Consider the following 21,909-nt stretch of genomic DNA (forward strand, 5'->3'; position numbering starts at 1 on the left):
ACATAACTTTTAAGGGTCCACCATTCAATCCATTATTCCTTCTGATTAATAATACAAATTCAACTGTATATGTATCTATTCTTTATGACCTTGGTGACTTGTGTGGACTTTTGTCAAGCATGGATTACAAGCTGTCATTCTTTTTGCCTTCTCACTTACCACTCTTTGAAGAGCAAGATCTATGTGATGGGATACCAAGTTGAGAAGGGAAACCTGAGTGTGTTGGGGTGAAGATATCAGATAGCCTGTTCTGCAAAGTTGTGCCAGATTTCAGCTCACCTCTCAGGTAGTTTCTGACCTGAATGGACCTGGATGGGGCCCTCTATTTCCTTCAGAAATCACCTCATTTTGGACCCAGGGTGCTGCCCAATGAAGCTCCGTGGTGCGTAGAGCAGGGAAAGCAAATCATCAGTTCTCACTGAGGACACAGCCAAAAAAGAAGATGGCTTAGAAGCAAGCCATCTTGACGCAAGATGGAATTACTGTCTCAAAATATGTGTGGTGGGAAAAACCGTAAAAGTAGCACGAACACCCAGACAGGGAGAAGGTCATCACCAGTGATGGCAGACCATCAGCTTGAGACTCCGAACGCTACCTCAACACCTAGGATGACACCGGGCTCCCTACCTCATGAGGCAGCCCAGCCCATTTTTCACAGTTCTGATTACTTGCTAACGTCAACTGTGTATATCAATGTCATTTGGAGCTCAGTTCTGTTTTCCTGCCTTCCACAGACAGCCCCGTTATACATCTGAGCTTTGCAATTATGCTCCAGCTCTTTCTGTCCTTCCCCAGGCCACACGTCCTCAGTTGCCTCCGCTGTTACTTGCCTGCCTTGTGCCCAGACCTCAAGCTAACCTGATCACCCTACCCTGGACATGCCCCATGTTGCCAATGTCCCCTTGCCTTAGTATTTCAGCTTTGGCTTTACCAATGCCATATACTGTTGCAGTATTTATTCCCTTATTCTGAACATTATGCTTTTTTAAATGAAGCTTATAATTACTCCAACTTTTTAGGCACCATATCAAACTATTGGTTCATGTTGAATGTATGACAAAAAAAAAAATCCTGGGCTCTTTTCTTTGAACCATTCTTAAGCCAGATCAGTAGGCATTTACATTTATTCTCATTAATCATAATGTTCTTGGTTCTGTGCCATCACTCCCAGGTTCTGAGGACATATTTGAATATTAATTGCAATAATATATTAAGCGATCCCTTCCAGCCTTCTGTTCCTTCTAGATACAGTAACCAAAACACTAATAAAATGTTGAACAGGATAGAACTAAATATAGAGTTCTGGCATACCATGTGCTCCACGCTGACATGGAACGAGTAAGGTCCACTCTACATACTAGGAACAAAGTAACTGATGAATGAATATGTGACCCACTTCCTTTGGGACGTGCCTGGTCAGTCAACCACAAAGGTGTCTAATTATGCTACCATCCAACCCACCTTTCTCCATCCTGGAAACCCCAAGGATGTCAGGGTTTGAGCCTATTTTAAATATTTAACTTAAATGAAGTGTCTTCTGCCAGCATACCCCATGGATCTTTCAGTTTAGTAATATAATAAAACAGAAAGGGGGTTGGCGCATGAGGACTTAGAGAGCCCTTGCCATTTTCTAGTGACTTCTCCCATCAGGTCTAGGTGTTCCATCTCCTAAATGGTCATGTGGTTTTTCCAGAACTGACACAAGCTCATCAGTCTGCACTGCTTCCTCTTTAAAACTGTGACCGTGCCTCTGTTGTGCATGGACATACATGCCTGACAGTCATGGGTTTCACTCAAACTGAGGAACTCAGGATTGCTGTGCTAGGCAGAGCAGCCCACTTTATTGCCGTGACCTTGGACTGCATTCTTACGACTGTGTGTGTTAGGTTCCAGGAGCGTGTTCTGTTCAGAGCAGTCAGTTCTCTTTACAGGACTTGGAGCCAGTGGGGACACATTCCCAAATCTCTCCGCAGAGAGGCATCTTGTTTCTGTCCCTTCTGAAATAGTCTGAATCCACCCACGGTCATGGGGGAAACATTTTTGAATTACAGCAAAGATGTGTGTAGTGCTTCCTTTGTTCAAGTTTATTTGTCTTCCTGGAGAGGATTGAATCATGCGTAAAATGTATGATAATAACCTTTTTAAAGTGTGTTTCCCTATGCTTCTTGAAGATAGATAGAACCAGAAGAAAAGGAGCATCTGTTATTTAAAACTGTATGAATGTATGTGACATCAAAGTAAACAGCTGAGTCATACCTGAAAATTAGCTGCTTATCTCCAGAGCTCTCCATCAGTTCTGTTTACATGGAGTCCCCGCTTTGGCTTCCCAGCACTACTCCATCGGAAAGAGGCTGGAGATGTTTACTATGCTTAGGAGCTGCTGAGTAGAACATGTAAACCTGTACCTGAGTTTCTGAAACCTTGCTGTGCATGTGAATCACCTGGGGATCTTGTTAAAATGCAGATTCTGAATCAGGAGGCCTGGGTGGGGCCTGAGATTCTGCCTTTCTAGAGCTGCTGGGGGATACTGGTGTTGCTGGTCTGAGGACCACACTTTGAATAGCAAGGTCTTAGGCCACTGGGCTAAATTTTAAGATACTGATAAAGAGATATATGTAAATGTAGATATGAAGATGCTGAAAATGAATGTATTCGGAATAGTGATTATCAGGCAAACCATATGTAGTAAACCCTAAATCAATCTGTCCCGATTCACCCATTAACTCCCTCTCCACTTCCCTGTTTTAATAATAATGTTTAAACAGTGTGATCTGCATATGTGCTTCTTTAGTAATTTAGCATTTATGTAATCATGTGTGGCCCCATGTTTTGAAGAAAATCTTTCTGTTGTGACAGGGACATCCAAGAGGTGAATTCCTCCCAGCCCAGCAAACCATTGGTGTGTTTCAGTCCTGAGAAGGCATTTAGGGACACAGAGGCCATTAGTCTGCAGCTAGAAATAGACCCTAAAAACAGAAGTCCCACTCTTTTTTCTTCTCTTCTTTCTTGTCTCTTTCTCTCTCCCTTTTCCCTACTATACTTTTCCACCTTCATAATTGACTTCTTCCTTCTTTTCAATCCTATGAATAAGCACCCCATGATCACCCCATGTGCCAGGGACCTGGTGGCGTACTGTGGTGCCCTCTGATGGTTTACTGAAAATACAGCAAGATACAATCCCTACCCTCACACTATTTCCCCCTGCTGGGAGATACAGGCAATACAGAGATAATGGAGGACAGAGAAGGGTCATATGCCCCAGAATTAGAGCCTTGTCTCCTCCAAGCTGCACTGGTAAATAAGAGACATGGTCCTTCTAAATATCGGAGGAGGGTAGGTTGAAATTTGTATCCGTCTGGCCCCTGGTCCCTCCAGTTCAGCATTAATCTTTGTATCCTTGATTTGTCATTATTGTTATCTGGAAAAGATGTTTATCAGTGGATAACTTTCCAAAAGAATACATTTAAGTTTGTGGGTTAAGGCCTATATTAGTGGTCCATTAGCAGAAGATCTGCCATAGAATCTATACAGAGCTCTTAAGGGCCAACTAAGCCAGTGTCTCAAATAAACAGTGTACATAAACCAAGGCACTATTTAGAACAAAGTCGGCATTCTTTTTCAAATTTACTAAAGCTGGGTTCTTGAAAAAGTACCTTCAGAGGGGTTTTCTAGTTTTGTATATTGTGCATTCAGTTGTACCAGCAATTTTATATTTGCATTGCTAATGGACCTCTTTCTGAATGTGTTTGACATTTTGCTTGGCTTTGAAAGGGCTTTTCTGCTGCTGCTTTTTCTTCCCTAGAGCTGCCTTGGGCTAATTAACCTATTCCCTTACTGGCTGGGCCTACTATATGCAAATGTTCTCATATCGGATTCTGACATACCAACCACTCTCAGGTGAACATCCTTAATGAAATCCTGTGGGGTTTTATTGGATCAGTGCTGCTGTGGAGCCAGCAGGGGGCGTATGGAAGGGTTGGCTTTGAGTAGCTCTACGGCGACTTTTCTTTGCTAGTTGGTATAGGAATGTGGAAGATTATACAATTCTCTGTCTTAAGGATGACTCTTGAAATCTAAAGATAAAAGATCATCATCAGTGCTTTTTCAGCGACCAAAAGGGGCCACTGTTTTTTATGCTTTTGCAGTTTAATTTTTTTCTCGTTGTTTTGAAAACAGCACTGTCATCATAATCCATTTGCAAGTATTGGGTGTAAATTATGTGGTGCACTCTTTATAAGAAAAGGCTCTAGGGAATGCAGTTACCTGGGACTTGCAAAGGCAGGAGGTCCGGAAGGTAAATAAATGGCACTACTCCTTCGACACAGATAGTTCTTCAGCATTAATATTTTAGATCTTTTTACTTTATTTTTTGTTTCTGTCCCAGTTTTTAAAGTGTCTCTTGTCATATGAGAAACCCTATTATTATTGAAATGTCTTTTGACATTGAGACTGGGGAACTTTTCTCTTGTGTCATTTGTCCTTTCATCGTGATGTTTGTTAATGATGTTGAAGCAAAACCAACAAGGGCCACTAAATCAGTGGCAATTTTTTTTTTAATTACAGATTAGGTTGAGGAAGTGTAAACTGTATAGGAGAAATTTGGGGTAAGCTGGTGTTGGGAGGGGAGTAGTAAGGCTACAGAAAGAAAAAAGGAGCTGTGTTATAATGGGGATATTGCCATTGCTTCAGATAGACAAGCATCAGATGCTAACGGCAGCTGCCTTATTTTGTTTATTTTAAAATCAGATCCTGGGTAGGAGAAACACTGAAACCCCAGGGCCTGTGCCTCCCATAGCCATATCTCATGGCTTCCCAGGATCATAGCCTGTGGCACTGCACATGTCTGTAGCTGTTGCCTGTAGGGGGCAGTCACATTTGCTGCTTGTTAGCCTGGTTCCAGTAGGTTCCATTGATGTTCTGCCTCTTGCCAGGTGGGCATCTGTTTGCCCACACAGTCATGCAGACTCGGAATTCAGTGGTTACTGAGAGACTGAGATATGTGTCCTTAAGAACTGGCTTTAGGCTCACTATTTGTACGTTCCGGTCTAACTAAACACACAGGCCTGATTAGTCTGATAGAGGCTTCGTCTCTAAGGTGGGCTGGCTCTTTCCAAGGAGAACGAGATGGAGGGTATGAAGAGAAAATTCAAAGACCACTTAGGACGGAAGAGGCAGGGATGAAGCAAATATGTAACCATCATAAAAGAAACCTTCAATGCATCTGCCTAATTATTGCATTTTTTTTAAACTGTAACCGTACTCATTTTTTAACTGCCTTACAGATTCCTTTGGTTTTCTGTTACCATATGAGTGGTCGTACTGGGAATTCTTTGGGAACTTGTAGAGAACAGGATTATTTCTGGCTGTCTCTGCTGAGTTGGCATGTGTATGTTTTGTGTCTGTTATGTATGTGTGCGTGCATGTGTACGTGTGCATGTGTGTGTGCATGCATGTCTTAGGGAAGAGAGAATCGTAGAGTCAGGATGGACTCAGAGTCAGTGAAACCTTTGAGCGCAGTGGCTCTGATAGATAGTGATTCAGAGATAAAGTGCCAAGTCAGTACAGGGCCTTCACTCTTAACCAGCTCCTCCCCAGGGCCTGGCATTGAGGGCAGGGTCCAGGTGACGTTCATTGATGTCACCTCCCTGTGTGCTTCATTGGATTTTCCAGCAAGGTAAAGAAGAGGTGAGGAATGGGACCAGCATTTCTGAAAATGAAAGTTAAAATGCATGATCTGCCTCTGAAAGAAAAGAGAAAAAAGGAGAGAGGGTATTGAGAAACGTGTCTTAGGGGAGTGGTTACTTTTATTAAAAGGTACCTGCTTTAAGTTTTGACTTGCCCAATGTCTTAATAATCTCCCTAATGTGCTCTCCAACATGGCCAGTGTTTTACCTGCTTTAATGCGAGGACTAGAATCGGTGTCCGGAATTTCCGTGGAAGCCGGAGGCCTAGTCTTAGTCGTGCTGAGGATGTTCTTTTCTGTTGCTGATATCTTGATTTCCTTTCCCTCTTCTCTTTCCTCTCTCCTCCCTTTCCTCTTTCCCTTGTCACTACCCCCCTTCCTTTTCCCAGATTCCAGAGCTGCTGCTGGCGGATCGCACCCACGGGGAGATGATTCCTCATGAAGAGCCTGGATCCCCTACAGAAATCAAATGTGACTTTCCATTTATCAGACTAAAATCAGAGCCAGCTAGACAGTGAAACAGTCACCGTGGAAGGGGGACGGCGAAAAATGAAATCCAACCAAGAGCGGAGCAACGAATGCCTGCCTCCCAAGAAGCGCGAGATCCCCGCCACCAGCCGGCCTTCTGAGGAGAAGGCCACGGTCCTGCCCAGCGACAACCACCGGGCGGAGGGCGTGGCATGGCTCCCAGGCAACCCTGGTGCGCGAGGCCACGGGGGCGGGAGGCATGGCCCGGCGGCGACTTCAGTGGAGCTTGGTTTACAACAGGGAATAGGTTTACACAAAGCGCTGTCCGCGGGGCTGGACTACTCCCCGCCCAGCGCACCCAGGTCTGTCCCGGCGACCACCACGCTGCCCACGGTGTACCCTCCCCCGCAGTCAGGGACTCCGGTGTCGCCCGTGCAGTACGCTCACCTGCCGCACACTTTCCAGTTCATTGGGTCCTCCCAGTACAGCGGGCCCTACGCAGGATTCATCCCTTCGCAGCTGATCTCCCCAACGGCCAGCCCAGTCACCAGTGCAGTGGCCTCTGCCGCAGGGGCCACCACTCCATCCCAGCGCTCGCAGCTGGAGGCCTATTCCACTCTGCTGGCCAACATAGGCAGTCTGAGCCAAGCCTCAGGACACAAGGCTGAGCAGCAGCAGCAGCACTTAGGCAGGACTCCGGGGCTCATCGCGCCAGGGTCCCCACCACCCACCCAGCAGAACCAGTACGTCCACATTGCCAGCTCTCCACAGAACGCTGGGCGCACAGCCTCTCCGCCAGCCATCCCCGTCCACCTCCACCCCCACCAGACGATGATCCCACACACGCTTACCCTGGGGCCTTCCCCTCAGGTCGTAGTGCAATACACCGACTCTGGCAGCCACTTTGTTACTCGGGAGGCCACCAAGAAAGCTGAGAGCAGCAGGCTGCAGCAGGCCATGCAGGCCAAGGAGATCCTGAACGGGGAGATGGAGAAGGGCCGGAGGTACGGGGCTCCCACCTCAGCAGACCTGGGCCTGGTGAAGGCCAGCAGCAAGCCAGCTCCTCACCCATACGAGTCCCGGCACGTGGTCGTCCACCCTGGCCCCGCCGAGTATGGCGGTCGGGACTCCTCAGGGGTCCGGGCCTCTGTGATGGTCCTGCCCAACAGCAACACACCCACAGCTGACTCGGAAGTGCAGCAGGTCACGCACCGCGAGGCCTCGCCCTCCACCCTCAACGACAAAGGCGGCCTACATTTAGGGAAGCCGGGGCACCGATCATATGCGCTCTCACCGCAACAGGCTCTGGGCCCCGAAGGCGTGAAGGCCGCTTCCGTTGCCACGCTGTCACCCCATACTGTCATTCAGACCACACATAGTGCTTCGGAGCCACTCCCAGTTGGACTGCCAGCCACGGCCTTCTACGCGGGGACTCAGCCGCCTGTCATCGGGTACCTGAGCAGCCAGCAGCAAGCGATCACATACGCGGGCAGCCTGCCCCAGCACCTGGTCATCCCGGGCACCCAGCCTCTGCTCATCCCAGTTGGCAGTGCTGACGTAGAGGGGTCGGGAGCAGCCTCTGCGATAGTCACCTCGTCGCCCCAGTTTGCAGCAGTGCCTCACACGTTCGTCACCACCGCCCTTCCCAAGAGCGAGAACTTCAGCCCAGAGGCCCTGGTCACCCAGGCCGCCTACCCAGCCATGGTGCAGGCCCAGATCCACCTGCCGGTGGTGCAGTCCGTGGCCTCCCCAGCGGTGGCCCCCCCCACACTGCCCCCCTACTTCATGAAAGGCTCCATCATCCAGTTGGCCAATGGGGAGCTGAAGAAGGTGGAGGACTTGAAAACCGAAGACTTCATCCAGAGTGCAGAGATCAGCAACGACCTGAAAATCGACTCCAGCACGGTGGAGAGAATTGAGGACAGCCACAGCCCGGGCGTCGCTGTGATCCAGTTCGCCGTCGGGGAGCACCGGGCACAGGTAATGTTCACCCAGGTCACACACAGGCAGGGGGACACCCCACCACACGCCTGCATCATTTCCTGGCAGGATGCACTTCTTCCAGGAGGCAGACTCGTCCTTGCTGTGGGAAAAATTAAAGGTTTTCATTTATACCCAGACTTTAGACTCTGAGTCTTACCCAGCCATGTTCTCTAAGAGAAATAAGCCCTAATGCCCTAAGACATCTGCTGCTCGTAGTGAACTAACTTCTCTGCATCTAGAGGGGGGCTAGTCAAGTACCATTCTCAGGACAATATAAGAAAAACATCACTTAAGGTATGTTCTTGTTCTATGGTTCAGATGGGAACCTGATTCAGAAAGGCTGCAGGGCCTAAGGTCCTTCTACCCTTTTTTTTCCATCAGGAAGAGACAGTGCTGGTCCAGTGAGGACATTAGATGCCCAGAGTCACCACATCCCATGCCAACGCCTGTGTTATAAAATTCAGGTTCTGTTATTATTTAGGTATGGCAGGACGGACAGATGAGGAGACAAACAGCCATTGAAAACAGAGTTTACTATACTCACAGATCCCACGAAGGGACACACCATGCAGGATGACATGGGGAAGCACCAGTGTCAGTCAGGAGGCAGAGGGAGTGGGGAGAAATCATGGGCAAGAACCTCTATTGTGGTTTCTGTGGGGTGGAATGGGTGAGGTAGGGTAAGCACGTTTAGGACTGGCTAGTTTGAGAAATTTCAGTGGGCTCTGTCTCTGATTGCCTGGTACCTGCTGTGAGGTGATTAGAGTAGGGGGCAGTGGCCTGGAGTTTGAGAGCCTTTTAAGAGGAGGTGGTTGGCAGTGTGGGTGGGTGTTTTGTATATGAAGGTCACTGTCCCAGGAGAGTTGGTTGCTACCTGTAAGAATTCGCTAACCCTGAGAGGAGCAGCCCCTCCAGAGTCAGCAAGGCCTCCAGATGTCAAAGCATCAGGACACAGAAAATAAAAAGCATGGTTAATACAATCCGAGAAGTCAGGGCTGTCCCAGGTGCTCTCCTGGGCTCGTGGTAAATAGGAACCCTGAGGGTCAGATGTAGCCAGACTAAGTCATGTTAAAAACTAGGACTATGATTAAGTCTCTTCATTTCCCCGGGCTCCTTCAATCCACCCTTTTCCAGTCTCTTGACTCTCTTGAACACATTTACCCCATAGCCCATTTATATGAAAGAGCAACTTCATTGCCCAGGTTGCTTGAGTCAAACAGGTTTGGCCCCCAAGCTGGGAACTTTCCTGGCTATAGAGCCCTACTCTCTGAGAATGTTTCCACCGGACACTGGAACACTCGGATGTGACAGCGCCTCCTTTAAGTTTGAGCTGAAAAGGGTTGTGGCTTAGCTGATAGTTGGGGCGTTCACAGAAAATAAAACAAACATAAAAGACCAACTAGTTAATGGTTTGAATTGTTTTAAGTATATTTTTAGAAGATCATTGAGGTGGAGGGGAGTCCAATTTTCCACAGTCTTTTCCAGAACTTCCTGTGAATGACCGGATGTGGGATCTTGCACAATGTCAGGGAGCCTGCGTTGCCAAAAGCGCTTAGCCCCAAATACTACTTTTACTTTTTATGGTGAGATGTCACTGTAGGTGTAGAGTGTTTGGTAAGGCCCAAGAAATATTTTTTCAAAGCTCTGATTCAGAAAAAGAACAAAAGTCAGGATTTTTTTTTTAATGGCATCATGATTTAGAACTCATTACCCATCTGTAGTTGCTCCTTGCTCCAGCCTCCCTCCATCGTTTGAGGTGGGTCCTAGTAGGAAGAAAAAAAAATAAAAAGTTCCCTCTTGCAAAGTTTTCTTTTAACAGACCCCAGGTCAAGCATGGAAAATAAACAAGAAAGAAAAGTAAATGTGTTTTTCATGGTACTTTTTTAATCCCTAAAGCATTAGTGTGCCCAGAAGTAGGCATGGAAAGAGGTGTGATTTTTGAAATGCTACTGGTTCCTTACCAGCATCTCTTTCAACTTGAGAATAAAGAGCAGCTTTAGCTCTGGGCAGCATCCCCAAGGCCCTCACAGCCTCTCAGACCAGAGCTCACAGGCCTCTTTAGGTTTCAAATGGACCTGGCAGGTCTTAGAAAGGAAGCGTCTCTGTGTGTTTTCCCTGCTTGATACTTTGCAGAATGAACGCTTAAATGATAGAGAAATTGGCTTCCAGGCCAAGTCTCATTTCCTTCCCGTAGGCAGACTACTAGTCTCTTTGCTGACAGCCAAGGTGCAAATTAGAAGGTAGCATATTTGTCACAGCCTGTTTGCAGGTCTGTCAGGGCAGCCCCTGTGTGGCCATGCTGCATGCTGGGAAGGGTTTCTGCAAAGATTGGTGAGAGGGCTGTGATAGGAACAAAGTGCAAGGCCCTGACACAACCAATGATTTGTCGCTTTACCGAGAAGCCTATCAGAAACAAGCTGACATCATCACAGTGAAAATACTCCACCAGCTGTGTTTGCCACAAGTGATGGGAACAGAATCAGTGGAGAATCAGAGAGATGGGGGGAGAGAGGACGGGAGAAAGAGAACTAATATCTGGATTTAATTTGCGTTCCACGGACAGAGTGCTTCCAGGTGTGATTGTGTCTCTGGGAGGAGTTTTTCCCCTGGCCTGAAGAATCAGTCCCTGTCTTCTCTATTGGTTAGGAATCGCTAACACTCACACCCACAGGGAGATTAGAAATGTGCAAATTGTTTAACTTAATTAGCAAAATCACAAATTTGATTAGGAAAATTGTGGGAGAAGGGCTAGGTTTTGCACAACAGATGGCTTTATGACTCTGGGCATAAAGCCTACCTGGAAGGAGAACCACAGGGAAGCGTGACCTCATAAAACCTGCTGTGGGCGTCCCGGGGAAGGTAGCATGGTGTAGAGAAAGCCACGAGCCTGGGTCCTGGTCGGCTGTGGAGGCTGCGGAGACGGGTGTTTTACCTCTCAGAGCTGCCGTTTTTCTCACCTTATACCTGGTAATACCTTGGGCATCCTTGTTTTGTAATCGTTTGCTTCCCTTCCTGTCCTTGCAGAACAGTCTTTGTGCAATTTATCAGCGTTGGCTACCAAAAACCAGCAGGGGCCATAAAGGGAACCTTTACTGACCTCGTGCTAATGATCCACAGAGGGGACCTAGCGGGAACTAAAGCCAGCCTGTATAAAATGGAGGGGGTTTTTTGGGGTTTGGGTTTTTGGGGTTTTTTGGTGATTATTTTTAAGGAGCTGAATTTCTAATTATTATTGTGCAAAGACGCCTCCAGTGTTTCCAGCTGAAGCTCCAGACGAAGCTGTGTAGGAGAAAAATACTTTCACATATTCGTCACCATCCCTGTGGCTTTGCCATACCCAGTGCTGCATTTCTCTGCACCCCAGTTCCCCCACCCAGCTGCTGTGAGAAACAAATGGGAATTCCAGGTTTTGTCCCTTACAACTATATGCTCCACACGAAGCCTCTTTGTGGCCACTCTGCAGTCTCTTTCCTCTTCTATTAAAGGACAGGCAGCACATCCCACCCCAGGAGGGAGCAAGTCACGACTTCCCCCAGCCATCCTCTCTGCCCTGGTGATTCTGGCTGAGAGTCTCAACAGACAGCAGAATCCCTTCCGTGGGCCTCATTCCTAAATAGAATCCACTTTATCGTCTCCAAGTTTGAGCCCATACGTCTGTGGCGAGTACAAGAAGGGACCCCAGGCAATAGCATGAGCGTGGGCTGCATAAGAGCTTGGGACCTCACTTGCTTGGGTAGGAAGCAGGTTAGCTGGTAGGAAAATGCGAGGCTTAGACCCCAAAAGACCTAAGTCTAAATCTATCCTCCACCGTTGGGTAGTACTGGGGCCTTGTGCAAGTCATTTACAAATCATTGCATGAATAATTTATCGTGCAAGTTATGTCTAAGCCTCCCGCGTACATAGTGAGAATTATGAGGGTTGTAAGAATTAGAGAAAATGCATTCAAGGGAACTCTGGCACAATATGCAGCACATAGTAGGCCCTTGACAATGTTAGTTTCCCTTCCCTGCTTCACTTAGGTGGATTTGACCCTGAGAAGGGAAACAGTTAGCTTCTGAAAAATAAAAGAAAAAAAGGCTCTAAAAATAATGTATGGAAGGAGAGACAGTCTAGAAAAGCCTAGAAAGAAGGCTGAACTTTTCTAATGAGTGCGTTAAGCCATTTTCACCCTGCCTGTATTCCTGTGGCGTATTCCTATGAATGGCCCAGGAGCAGCCATACTGTGCGTGCTGTGTTTTTCTGAGCTTGAGCTGAACTGGAGGGATGGGTTGGTGGTCCAGCCCTCCGCATCAGTAAAGGACTGCCACAGAGATAGGTGCATGGGCCTTTTGTTGGGGTGCCCTCTGGGAGAGCCCCACCTGGGGGGCCTTCGGCTTCCATCGGGCAAACAGTATTCTGTGAGCAGCTCCCCATCCCTCTAGCTCATGCCCCCCAGGCCTCAACTTTTCTGAAAAGTATACGAAATTTGCTCAGTAAAATTTTAGTAAATTTTATTTATACAGTGCTCTTGGGCGACACATTTCTTGGACTGCTTCTTTCCTAACTGCCGAGCTCCTTATGTTAGTAGGGCTGTCTGTCGCTTCCCTGATCCTCCTGCGGTGACTGCTTCCCTTTTACCTCCTTGGTGACTGCTTAATATTCAGTGCCATTTCCTCCTCCCAGCTGTCCTAGGTGTGTGTGTGGATGCGTACACTCGTACAGCATGTCATAATGATGTGCTTACTGCACGTTTACCGATGGCTTTTCTTTCATTCCACTATTTTTTAATTTGACTGCTGTGTTCTGTGAGTCATCAGTGGCAGCATTATGCATTTAATGGATTAGCTGGTGCCTAAAAATAGCCAAAGCCCTCATGAAAGCAGCACATAAGCCTGTATAGTCCCTGAGCAGCCAAAGCAAACCCACATGCCAGCATTTCACATGCAGGGCCTAGTGGAAATGAATCCTAATGTATCAAAAAAGTGATAGTGACTGCCCTGTGCACAAAGCCCAGCGCTGGGCCTGTGGTCCAGTTGGTGATAATGCTCCTCTCAGTTCTAATGCCAGAAAGGCTCTAGCGGTGAAACGGTATCAAACCACGGTGTGTGTGTGTGTGTGTGTGTGTGTGTGTGTGTGTGTGTGTGTGTACCCCCAAAAGAAAAAAATGAAGATGCTCTCCTTCAGCCTTTGTGTGATACGAGTCCCCCAACTAGGTGATCTCATATGTACTATTGAAGCAGATTCTGTTGCTTACAGCTTTTTTAAAGTAAAGTTTGTTGTTTAAAGTAGTTTAGGTTTACCAAAAAAATTAAGCAGGAAGTACACAGAGTTCCCAGACACACACAGTTTTCCCCATTATTCAAATCTTGCATTTGTGTCATATATTTGTTACAATTGATGAGCCGGTATGACGCATTGTTATTAACTAAATCTGTGCTGTGCGTTCTGCGGATTTTGACAAATGTATAATGTCATGTATCCAGCATTACAGTATCATACAAAATAGGTTCACCACCCTAAAAATCCTTTCTGCTTCACCTACTCATACTCCCCACCACCCCACACCCCCGTCCCAAAGCCCTGGCAAGTACTGATCGTTTTTTGTCTCTACAGTTCTGCCTTTTCCAGAGTGTCATATAGCTGGACTCATACAGTATGTAGCCTCTTCAGACTGGCTTCTTTCACTTGGTAATATATTCATTTAAGGTTCCTCCATGTCTTTCTGTGGCTTTGATAGCTCACTTCTTTATAGCACTGAACAAGGTGGTTGTTCTTTAAGGCACACATTTTAAGACCCCAAGATGGAATCTGTGTGCCTGAGAGCTGCCCCAGTCGCTTGCTGAGCAAGTCCTAACCGGGCCTCCCCACAAGGAGCCATGTGACAATGTGTGAGAAGAACGCAACTTGTCACTGGGAATTTGTGTTTGGAGGCGTCTCTGCGCAAGGATGTGGGGTTTACTGAACAGCCCTGAAACACGTCCACCAAGGGTTGAGTCAGGCTTAGCATGAACATGATTAAATGTCTTAATCAGAACCCTCACAGATATCCTTATACTCTACTGAAGAGCTGTGACTTTTTATTAATGATATTTAAACACGGGCGTAAAGGGTGTCTTGCTTAGCCCTTTAATCATCGTTCCAGGGTTTTCTGATGTCCTTGGTGTTGAGAATGTAGTCATGTAAGCTGGCCTTCAAGGAAAGCAGACTCGCTTTTCTCTACAGGTGAAACAGGGTCAAGAATTTCACTTGCACACAAAGTTAGGTATTCCCAATTTCATAATTTCACCAAAAGCAAGACATAGTCACTGAAACCCAGTTTCTGAGAGATATCATTGCTCCCGGATAGAAACAATTGGTACACTTGGGGTAGTATCAAGTGAAAATGTTTTGTAAAACAGATGCCCTTCACATTTGTGAAAACAAGGATTCTTGTGAAGGAATGGGAGACATTTCAACAACAGACGTTTTGTTTCTTTAGATCTTGTTTTTAGTGATATGTACATATGTGTGTATATAGACATAACACCAATCTAAGATTGAAATATACACTCAAACAGCATAAATATGTGTATCTTCATACAGTGTTTAGATACAATAGTTACTAAGTAGTTAAAGGTATTTTATTGAACTTATACACAGAAGAGCAAAGAATGATCATAAAAATCAGTCATTAGCCAGACCAGGAAGGTGACATTGAATAAGTAATTATCAGCCCAGATGTGTTGTCTTAATGTCTCAGTTCCCCCTCCCTGGATAGAAGTTGGAGATGATGGTTTTAGAGGAGTTGGCTTGGAGGGGTGGAGAGAGGGAGAGGTGGGCAGATTTCTCATGGGAGCGCTGGTGAGCAGGTGGGTGTGTCTGCAGCAGCAGGAGGGGGGCGGGGAGCGGAGGAGGATGAGAGGTGATCTGCCCCTAAAAAGAGAGGCACTGGCTACAAGGCATCCAGAGATGAAAGACAGACGGGCTTCAAGCTGACATAAGGACACAGGCTATTCATGCTCACATTTCATCCTACAGACCGCTTAAAGTATTTGGAAAAGGATGTATTTATGGGATGAAAAAATGGGCTATGTTGAGCTGCCAGGAGTTATATAACGTGCTTGGGTTTTATATGGTACTGCCCCCCAAGAATATATGTTCGTTCATTGGGGTTTAATCAGAGACCGCTCGAGCCCCCCACAAGATCATAATGATTACTAGCACAGCTGAAATAGCAAAAAGGAACCTCAAGAATCGAGAGAAGTCTCAATGAGCTCAGCGTCTGACAGGGGAATGCTGAGTGAGGCCGCTACGGCTCAGCCCAGAACACTGCCTGTTAGGGGGTGAGCCGGACCCGAGGAAGGTGCTGTTCCTCTCCCTGGGTGGACTGTATACCCAATTTAGTTCTAGCTGGTGAAAAGAAACAAGGACACGCAGAGCCTCTCAGCGTCTAAACATTGACCTCTGTTGGCCAGTGATACCGTTGCAGTGTAGATGGAAGGCAAACACAGAACTGGTTATTGTTTCCGATTTGTACTGAGTACCTATTTCTTACATGCTGGGGATAGAAGGATAAGCAAAACAGATAATATTTCAGCCCTCATGGCGTGTACAGTCTTGTGGGAGTTTGGGGAAAGAGGTGAAACAGACAAATATGTAAGTAAGTAAAAAAATTAAAAAATAATGCATCAAAAGATAGTAAGTGCTATGGGAAAAAAAACAAAGCAGCATAGAGAGGGTAGGAAAACTAGGGATAGGGGTGGTATTTTAAATAGGGTCATCAGTGGAGCTCTCTGAGAAAGGGAACAGGGGGTGACAGTGCACAGGACAAAAAAGGAGTCCAAACCTAGGGAATAGTGGATGTACAGACCCAGAGTTACAAGTGGAGTAAACTGCCCGACAGGGAGACCAGGGTCACCACAGTGCAGTGAGCAGGGGTAGCATGCAGACCATGATGGACTCGTTCATGGTGGCTTTTTCTTCCAGTGAGAAGCTGGCAGGGCTAGTACAGTGGTGGTGGAGACAGTGAGAAATGGTCTCATTCTAGATATATTTGGAAGAGAGGACAGATAGGATTTGCTCTGTGAGTTGGATGAGTGTGGGAGGAGAGAAAGAGCCAAGTAAAGTATGATTCCCAGACCCTTTACCTGAACCTGTGGAAGAATGGGGTGCCATTCATGGAGATGATAAGAACACAGGAGGTGCAGTGGGCGGGGGCATATCAGCAGGTCCATTTTGGATACATTACATTTGAATTATCAATAGATATACAAGTGGACATCATCACATAACATGGTGGCCAGTATCCAGATATGCCCTCATGAAGTTACTTGTTTTGCATGCCTATTCTGTCTCCCCATTGATTCAAGAAGTAGGTCTTAAACAATAGGTACCCTTCTATAGTCCCTAACACTTAGCAGGTACTCAGTGCTCCTTATTGAACTTTATTAAAGCTGCAAAACCTGGAGTGTGAACACTTGATCAATAATATTTGGAAACTCTCAGCTCCATAAGAGAGATCCACATGGGTCTCAAATTCAAGGAATTCACAGACTTACTGTTCCAGCTTAAAGTAACATCATGTCACAAAATCCCACCAGCTTTGTTTCATGTCCAAAACAGTACCCATCGGCATTGATGGCGTGTTTTGAGGTAGATAAGGCTCCTCTCTAAGGGACTTTCAAGCAGACAGACTTAACCATATAAATTCTCACTGAAAAATCCTATCTTCTAATTTAATCCTTCATTAACTGTTAATGATCAGTTAACCTTTTAAGAATGTTTATGTCTTCTGACAAACCTAATTATAAAATAAAAACAGATTTGTTATGAATACTTTATGTGCTTATCTGAGACATGTGTAACGAAAGTTTAACTTTCACCAAAGAAAGGGGAAAAACTTATTTTAGTTTACATATGTGCAAACCAAAACAAGTGCATTATCTGAGGTAATTCAGGCTACATAATTAGGAAGGAGGAAAATATCTGAGGATAAATATTTGTGCGGATAAATAATTAGTAAGGACAAAAATAACATTTGGCCTGAGCTATCCAGTACACTGCTTACAGCGATCAGATTATCTCAGTAATCTTTCTCTCCTAACTTGCATGGACACACCTGAGGATGTGTGGGTATGGCATCTCTTCCCAGGATGGCAGAGCTCTTTTGGGAGGAGACAAAGACAGAATTTAGGAAGAAGAGACAAAGGCATGCCTTTGAAGTGGTGGAATAGATTTTCCCAAACCTATTTAGGTTAAAATAAATTCCATTATTTTTAGCTCTAAAGTGCATACCAGTATTTTAAATATTCTTTCCCCTCATCGCTTTTTTTTTTTTTCCCATGAATATTTAGGTAAGCTGTTCAAGCTACAGACCATCTCACGGTATTTAATTCTAAGACCGGTCTTTGGAGTTTTGAGATGAGGGAGTAATAAAGGGTATTTAAAATGCCCCAAAACATTATGGTATATATAATGGGAAGCACATGTATCTACATCATAGCCTTTGGAGTAACTAGTAATGTTACCTGTTATAAAGGCCTAGAAAACATTTCTTCTTTAATGAGTCTACAGATACTTGATAACATGTGAAAGTCTTCAGATTGACTTGTGTATGAAGATACAGTAGATGTTATTCTCAGAGCAAGAAATATTGGCTGCTCTGAGAATTGTGCACAGTATGGCTCCCACACCCAGAACCTGTCCACTGGCAGACATTGGGCTGTCTGTCAGCAAGGAGACAGACTGTCCAACTCAGGGGGTCATAGAGGAACATGCAGAGCCAAAAAAGGCCAATGTGTTTGCAAATAGAGCTTCTAGTATCGTGAACACCATGTGACTTCTGTTAGGTGTTAGGCAGGGATGAGCAAACAGCCTGGTAGAGAGTCTTGAGATATTTACACTTAAGAATTTAGTTTTTATGACTTGGAAATACAGCTAAACAATCCCCACTTGAAGTAGGATTTGTTCCTCTGCTGAGCTTGTGATGTCAATGGCTCTTAAGAGGTTTGGGACAGGATTTTTGGAGCCAGCTCCAGGTTGGTCCTCACACTTGGAATTCAGTGGGCATCCCCATCTGTAACTTACAAGTATGATTGTACAGATGTATATGTACAAATACAAATGTGTGTGTGTCATATAACTTTAGTTCTGTACTTGAATAGCAGCCTTGTCACACACTCATATGGGGACGCTAGAATTGTATGAGCAGATGTAAGGCAAACACTATTTCACAATATTCTGTGCCATGAAACAAATCCATGAGTTCATGCTGTTGGGTCCTATTTATTTCCAGTAGCATTCACCACTGTTGGGAGTAGTGGGAATGTCAAGTTCATCTCTTTTGGTGGTATTATAGTATCTTTATTTACAGAGGCAGAGATCAGGAGTGTAAGAAAAAAAAATGCGTTTGGGGGGCCAAAGAGATGGATTAAATCCCAATTCAATCAGCTTCTAGCTGTGACATTAAGCAAGTGATTTTTTTCTCTCTGAGATTATTATAGTTCCTTATTTGTAAATTGGAACGACAGTGCTTTTTTCACTAGTATACTGTGAGCATGAAACAAAATGCTTGTGGTGAAGTTTGTACCTGAATGTCTGACAGACAGTAAGCACTCCAAAAATTTTAGCTCTCATGACATTATTAAAATAACCCAGAACTATGAAAATTGTCCCCAGATAATATGTACATTTATTTATATGGGCTCACACAGTATAGTAATAGGCTTCCATATCAATTCACTCTAGTTATTCCTTCTAATAAAAACACATGTCTTTTATGGGGCAAATAAAACATATAATTAAAGAAGTGTGTCTAGAACTAGATCAATCATAGTTATCAAAAAAGATACTGTAGATTAAATGGAAAAGCTACAAACTATGAAAATTAGATAAAAAATTACTGCTTTTTATGTTTTGGGAAGTATTTGAATTATTTATGTGTTTGTGTATGTGTGCCTAGGTATAAAAGTCAACAGAGCATTTTTAATATTGTATGCAGTCAATACTATTTTTGATTCACCACATATCTACCACTTTCATTGTCCTTCTTTCCTCCCTGCATCTACAAACTTCCACCTAATTTCCATTTTCCTCTACCTAAACAATACTCTTTAGCATTTTGTTTAGTGTAGATCTGTTGGTGGTGAATTCTCTCAGTTACTATTTGACTGAAAGATGTCTTTATCTTGCCTTCGTTCTCGGATGTTTTTGCTTGACATAGAATTCTTGGTTGGCACTTTTTCTTTAATACTTTAAAGATATTCCGTTGTCATCTAGCTTCCATTATTTTTATTGAGAAGCCTACTATATGATTAATTGCTGCTTATTGGGAGATCATGTATAGTTTGTTCTGAAGGCTCTTCAGATTCCTGTCTCTGGTTTACAGCAGTTAAACTATGACCTGCCTAGGTGAGAATTTCTTTTTATTTTTCCTGCTTGGGGGTGTTAGGCCTTCTTGAATCCGTAGCTTATTGTCTCTTATCAGTTTCAGAAAATTCTTAGCCATTATCTCCTTAAGTACTCCTTCTGCACTATGATCTCTCTTTCTCCTCCTTATAGGATTCAGATTCTGTCTGTTAGATCTTCTCAAGGTGTCCTCTAGGTGCCTTATCCTTTCCCTCTGTTATTAGCCATCTTGTGTTCTCCTTATTTCATCCTGCATAGTTTCTTATAAAGCGCTAATTAAAGAATCCAGTTCAATAATTCCAATCATGCTTATTCTATTGGAAAATCCATCACATTCTTTATTTTAGTGCATGTATTTTTTGCTGGAATTTCCATGGATTTTTAAAAATAGATTCAAGTTCTCTACCAAGATCCTCAAGCTTGTCTTTAATCTCCTTAAATATTGTAAATGTAGTCATTTTAAAGTCTATGTCTGATGACTCTACATCAGAAGCCCCTGTGGGTCTGTTTCTATTTTCTGTCATTTCTGCTGGTTTTTATTCATGTATTCTGGTCTGTTCATGGACCTCCTTCCCCCATTTTAATTGAATGTCTTTTATTTGAAAACTTGTAGAAATAATTTAAGACTTTAATCCAATTTTAGGGACTAAGATGATTAAAATCTGAGCTCGGTCCTTGAGAGGGCCTGTCTGCTCTGGTTCACCTTACCACTAAAGTACAGCACTTCGGGACCACAGCCCAAAAGAGGGGGTTAACCAGAGAGCACCCTTGCTTAGTGTACCCTGTACTCTATTCCTTGCTCATCCTCCATCCCCGTGCTCTTGAAATTACCAAAAGCCCACTTGGTTTCACAACTGCTCCACTTTGGAATGTGCACATGCCCTCGGGAAACTAGCCCCAAGCAACAGGTTCAAATCTGTGGGCCATCACCCTTTCCTGATCCTGACCCAGTGATTTTTTTTTCTACCATCTTATTTTCTGGCTAGTACCATAAGAAATATGTTTTTACATTTTGTCCAGTGTGTGTGTGTGTGTGTGTGTGTTTCAGAGTATTTAGTTGTCCTCAGGGAGAGGGTTGGTTCAAATTACCTGGTCTACTACTTCTAGAAAAGTCATTGAAAATTGACTTTTTAAGCTAGTTCATTGTTTTTTTTTTCTTTCTTTTTGTATAGCGTAAAGTTGAAGAAATTAAATTTCTATGAAGATGAAACTATTAAAACCTCAAGTGCATTTCAGCCTTAATGGCATCAGTAAGACTTTCAGTGGACAGTTTACTAATCCCTATATACACTGTCCCCTTCTTGCCCTTATTCACATATCCTTACTTCCAGGAATGTTTTTCCTTGCAATGCTACCTCTACCCCACCCCCATTATTTTTTACCCCATTATTTTTTTAAAAACTCAGCATGGCGTATCCTCATTCAAGAAGACTTCCTTACTCACCTCTTCTCCAAACTGATCTATGCCTTTCCCCTGTCCTCCTACAACTTAATACTGTGCAAAGTATTATGACCCCACTTACCACATTGATTGGCAGCTATTATTCCTGTGCCCATTTGATGGTGAACACCTTTGGAACTAGAACTGTCTTGTTCAATTTATTTCCTTAGCACAGCGCACAGCATATAGTGACATGGAGAAAATGGCAGCTATTGTAAAGATACTGGGCTTTGCCCACTTTCAATATTTGTTTTTCAAACATGCAGAGACTGGTTTGAGGACCTGGGGCGTGACCTTATAAATGGGTCAAGTACTTGAGCTCTCTATATCCATTTTACCCTCTCTCAGTTGCATCCTCCCCTCAAGCCTCTCAAAATCCTGCCTATCCTTCAGGGTCCTGGGAAAGCCCTCCCTGCTTACTCCAGCCCCCACTGATTCGGCTACCCTAAATTCCTAGAGTACACACTCATTTATCCAATAAATATTAAGTTTCAGCCATGTGCCAGATGCCCTTTGGGGGGCCAAGGATACAGTGGTACACGTGAGTGCCTGCCTTGTGGAGCTCACATACAGTCTGACTCCAATCCATATCAGCCCTTTTGTACATGAGAGCATTTGTCCAGTGCGCTAAGAAAGCACGAGACCGTATCATGGGCTTGAGCCACCCACAGAGCCTTGCTCAGCACTGAACATTAAGTAGATGTTCTGTCATCCTTGGGGGTCGATTGACTTGTTTTAACGGAGACCATCTGTAGAGCTAACACTCAGTCAGATGATATTTTGAATACTGAATGGACTTTTACACTGGACAGTTTTTCCCTGGCTTCTGCCCAACACCTGTATGTGGCAAGTATAGGTACAGCAGAAAATGTAGAGCCTCTTGTGTGTGTGTTGGTGGAGGAGGTTTGTGGAGCTAAGTCTTACTGTTTCCATTCAGCTGCTATATGTTGTGTGTGTGTAAAAGAAACCA

At 44.7% G+C, this 21,909-nt stretch overlaps 1 protein-coding gene across 9 annotated transcripts in view; it reads left to right on the forward strand.

Moving 5' to 3' along the window:
- Window positions 1-21,909, forward strand: part of ATXN1 (ataxin 1) — a 428,550-nt gene that overhangs the window by 400,413 nt on the left and 6,228 nt on the right. For all 9 annotated transcript variants that reach the window (XM_019665723.1, XM_019665726.1, XM_019665725.1 and 6 more), the window contains one exon: window positions 6,073-8,131. In XM_019665723.1, coding sequence (XP_019521268.1) covers window positions 6,233-8,131 — 1,899 coding nt within the window. In that variant the 5' untranslated portion in view covers window positions 6,073-6,232. The remainder of the gene's footprint in view (window positions 1-6,072; window positions 8,132-21,909) is intronic.

The sequence above is a fragment of the Hipposideros armiger genome, unplaced genomic scaffold (assembly GCF_001890085.2).
Source record: "Hipposideros armiger isolate ML-2016 unplaced genomic scaffold, ASM189008v1 scaffold_449, whole genome shotgun sequence".
Classification (NCBI taxonomy): domain Eukaryota; kingdom Metazoa; phylum Chordata; class Mammalia; order Chiroptera; family Hipposideridae; genus Hipposideros; species Hipposideros armiger.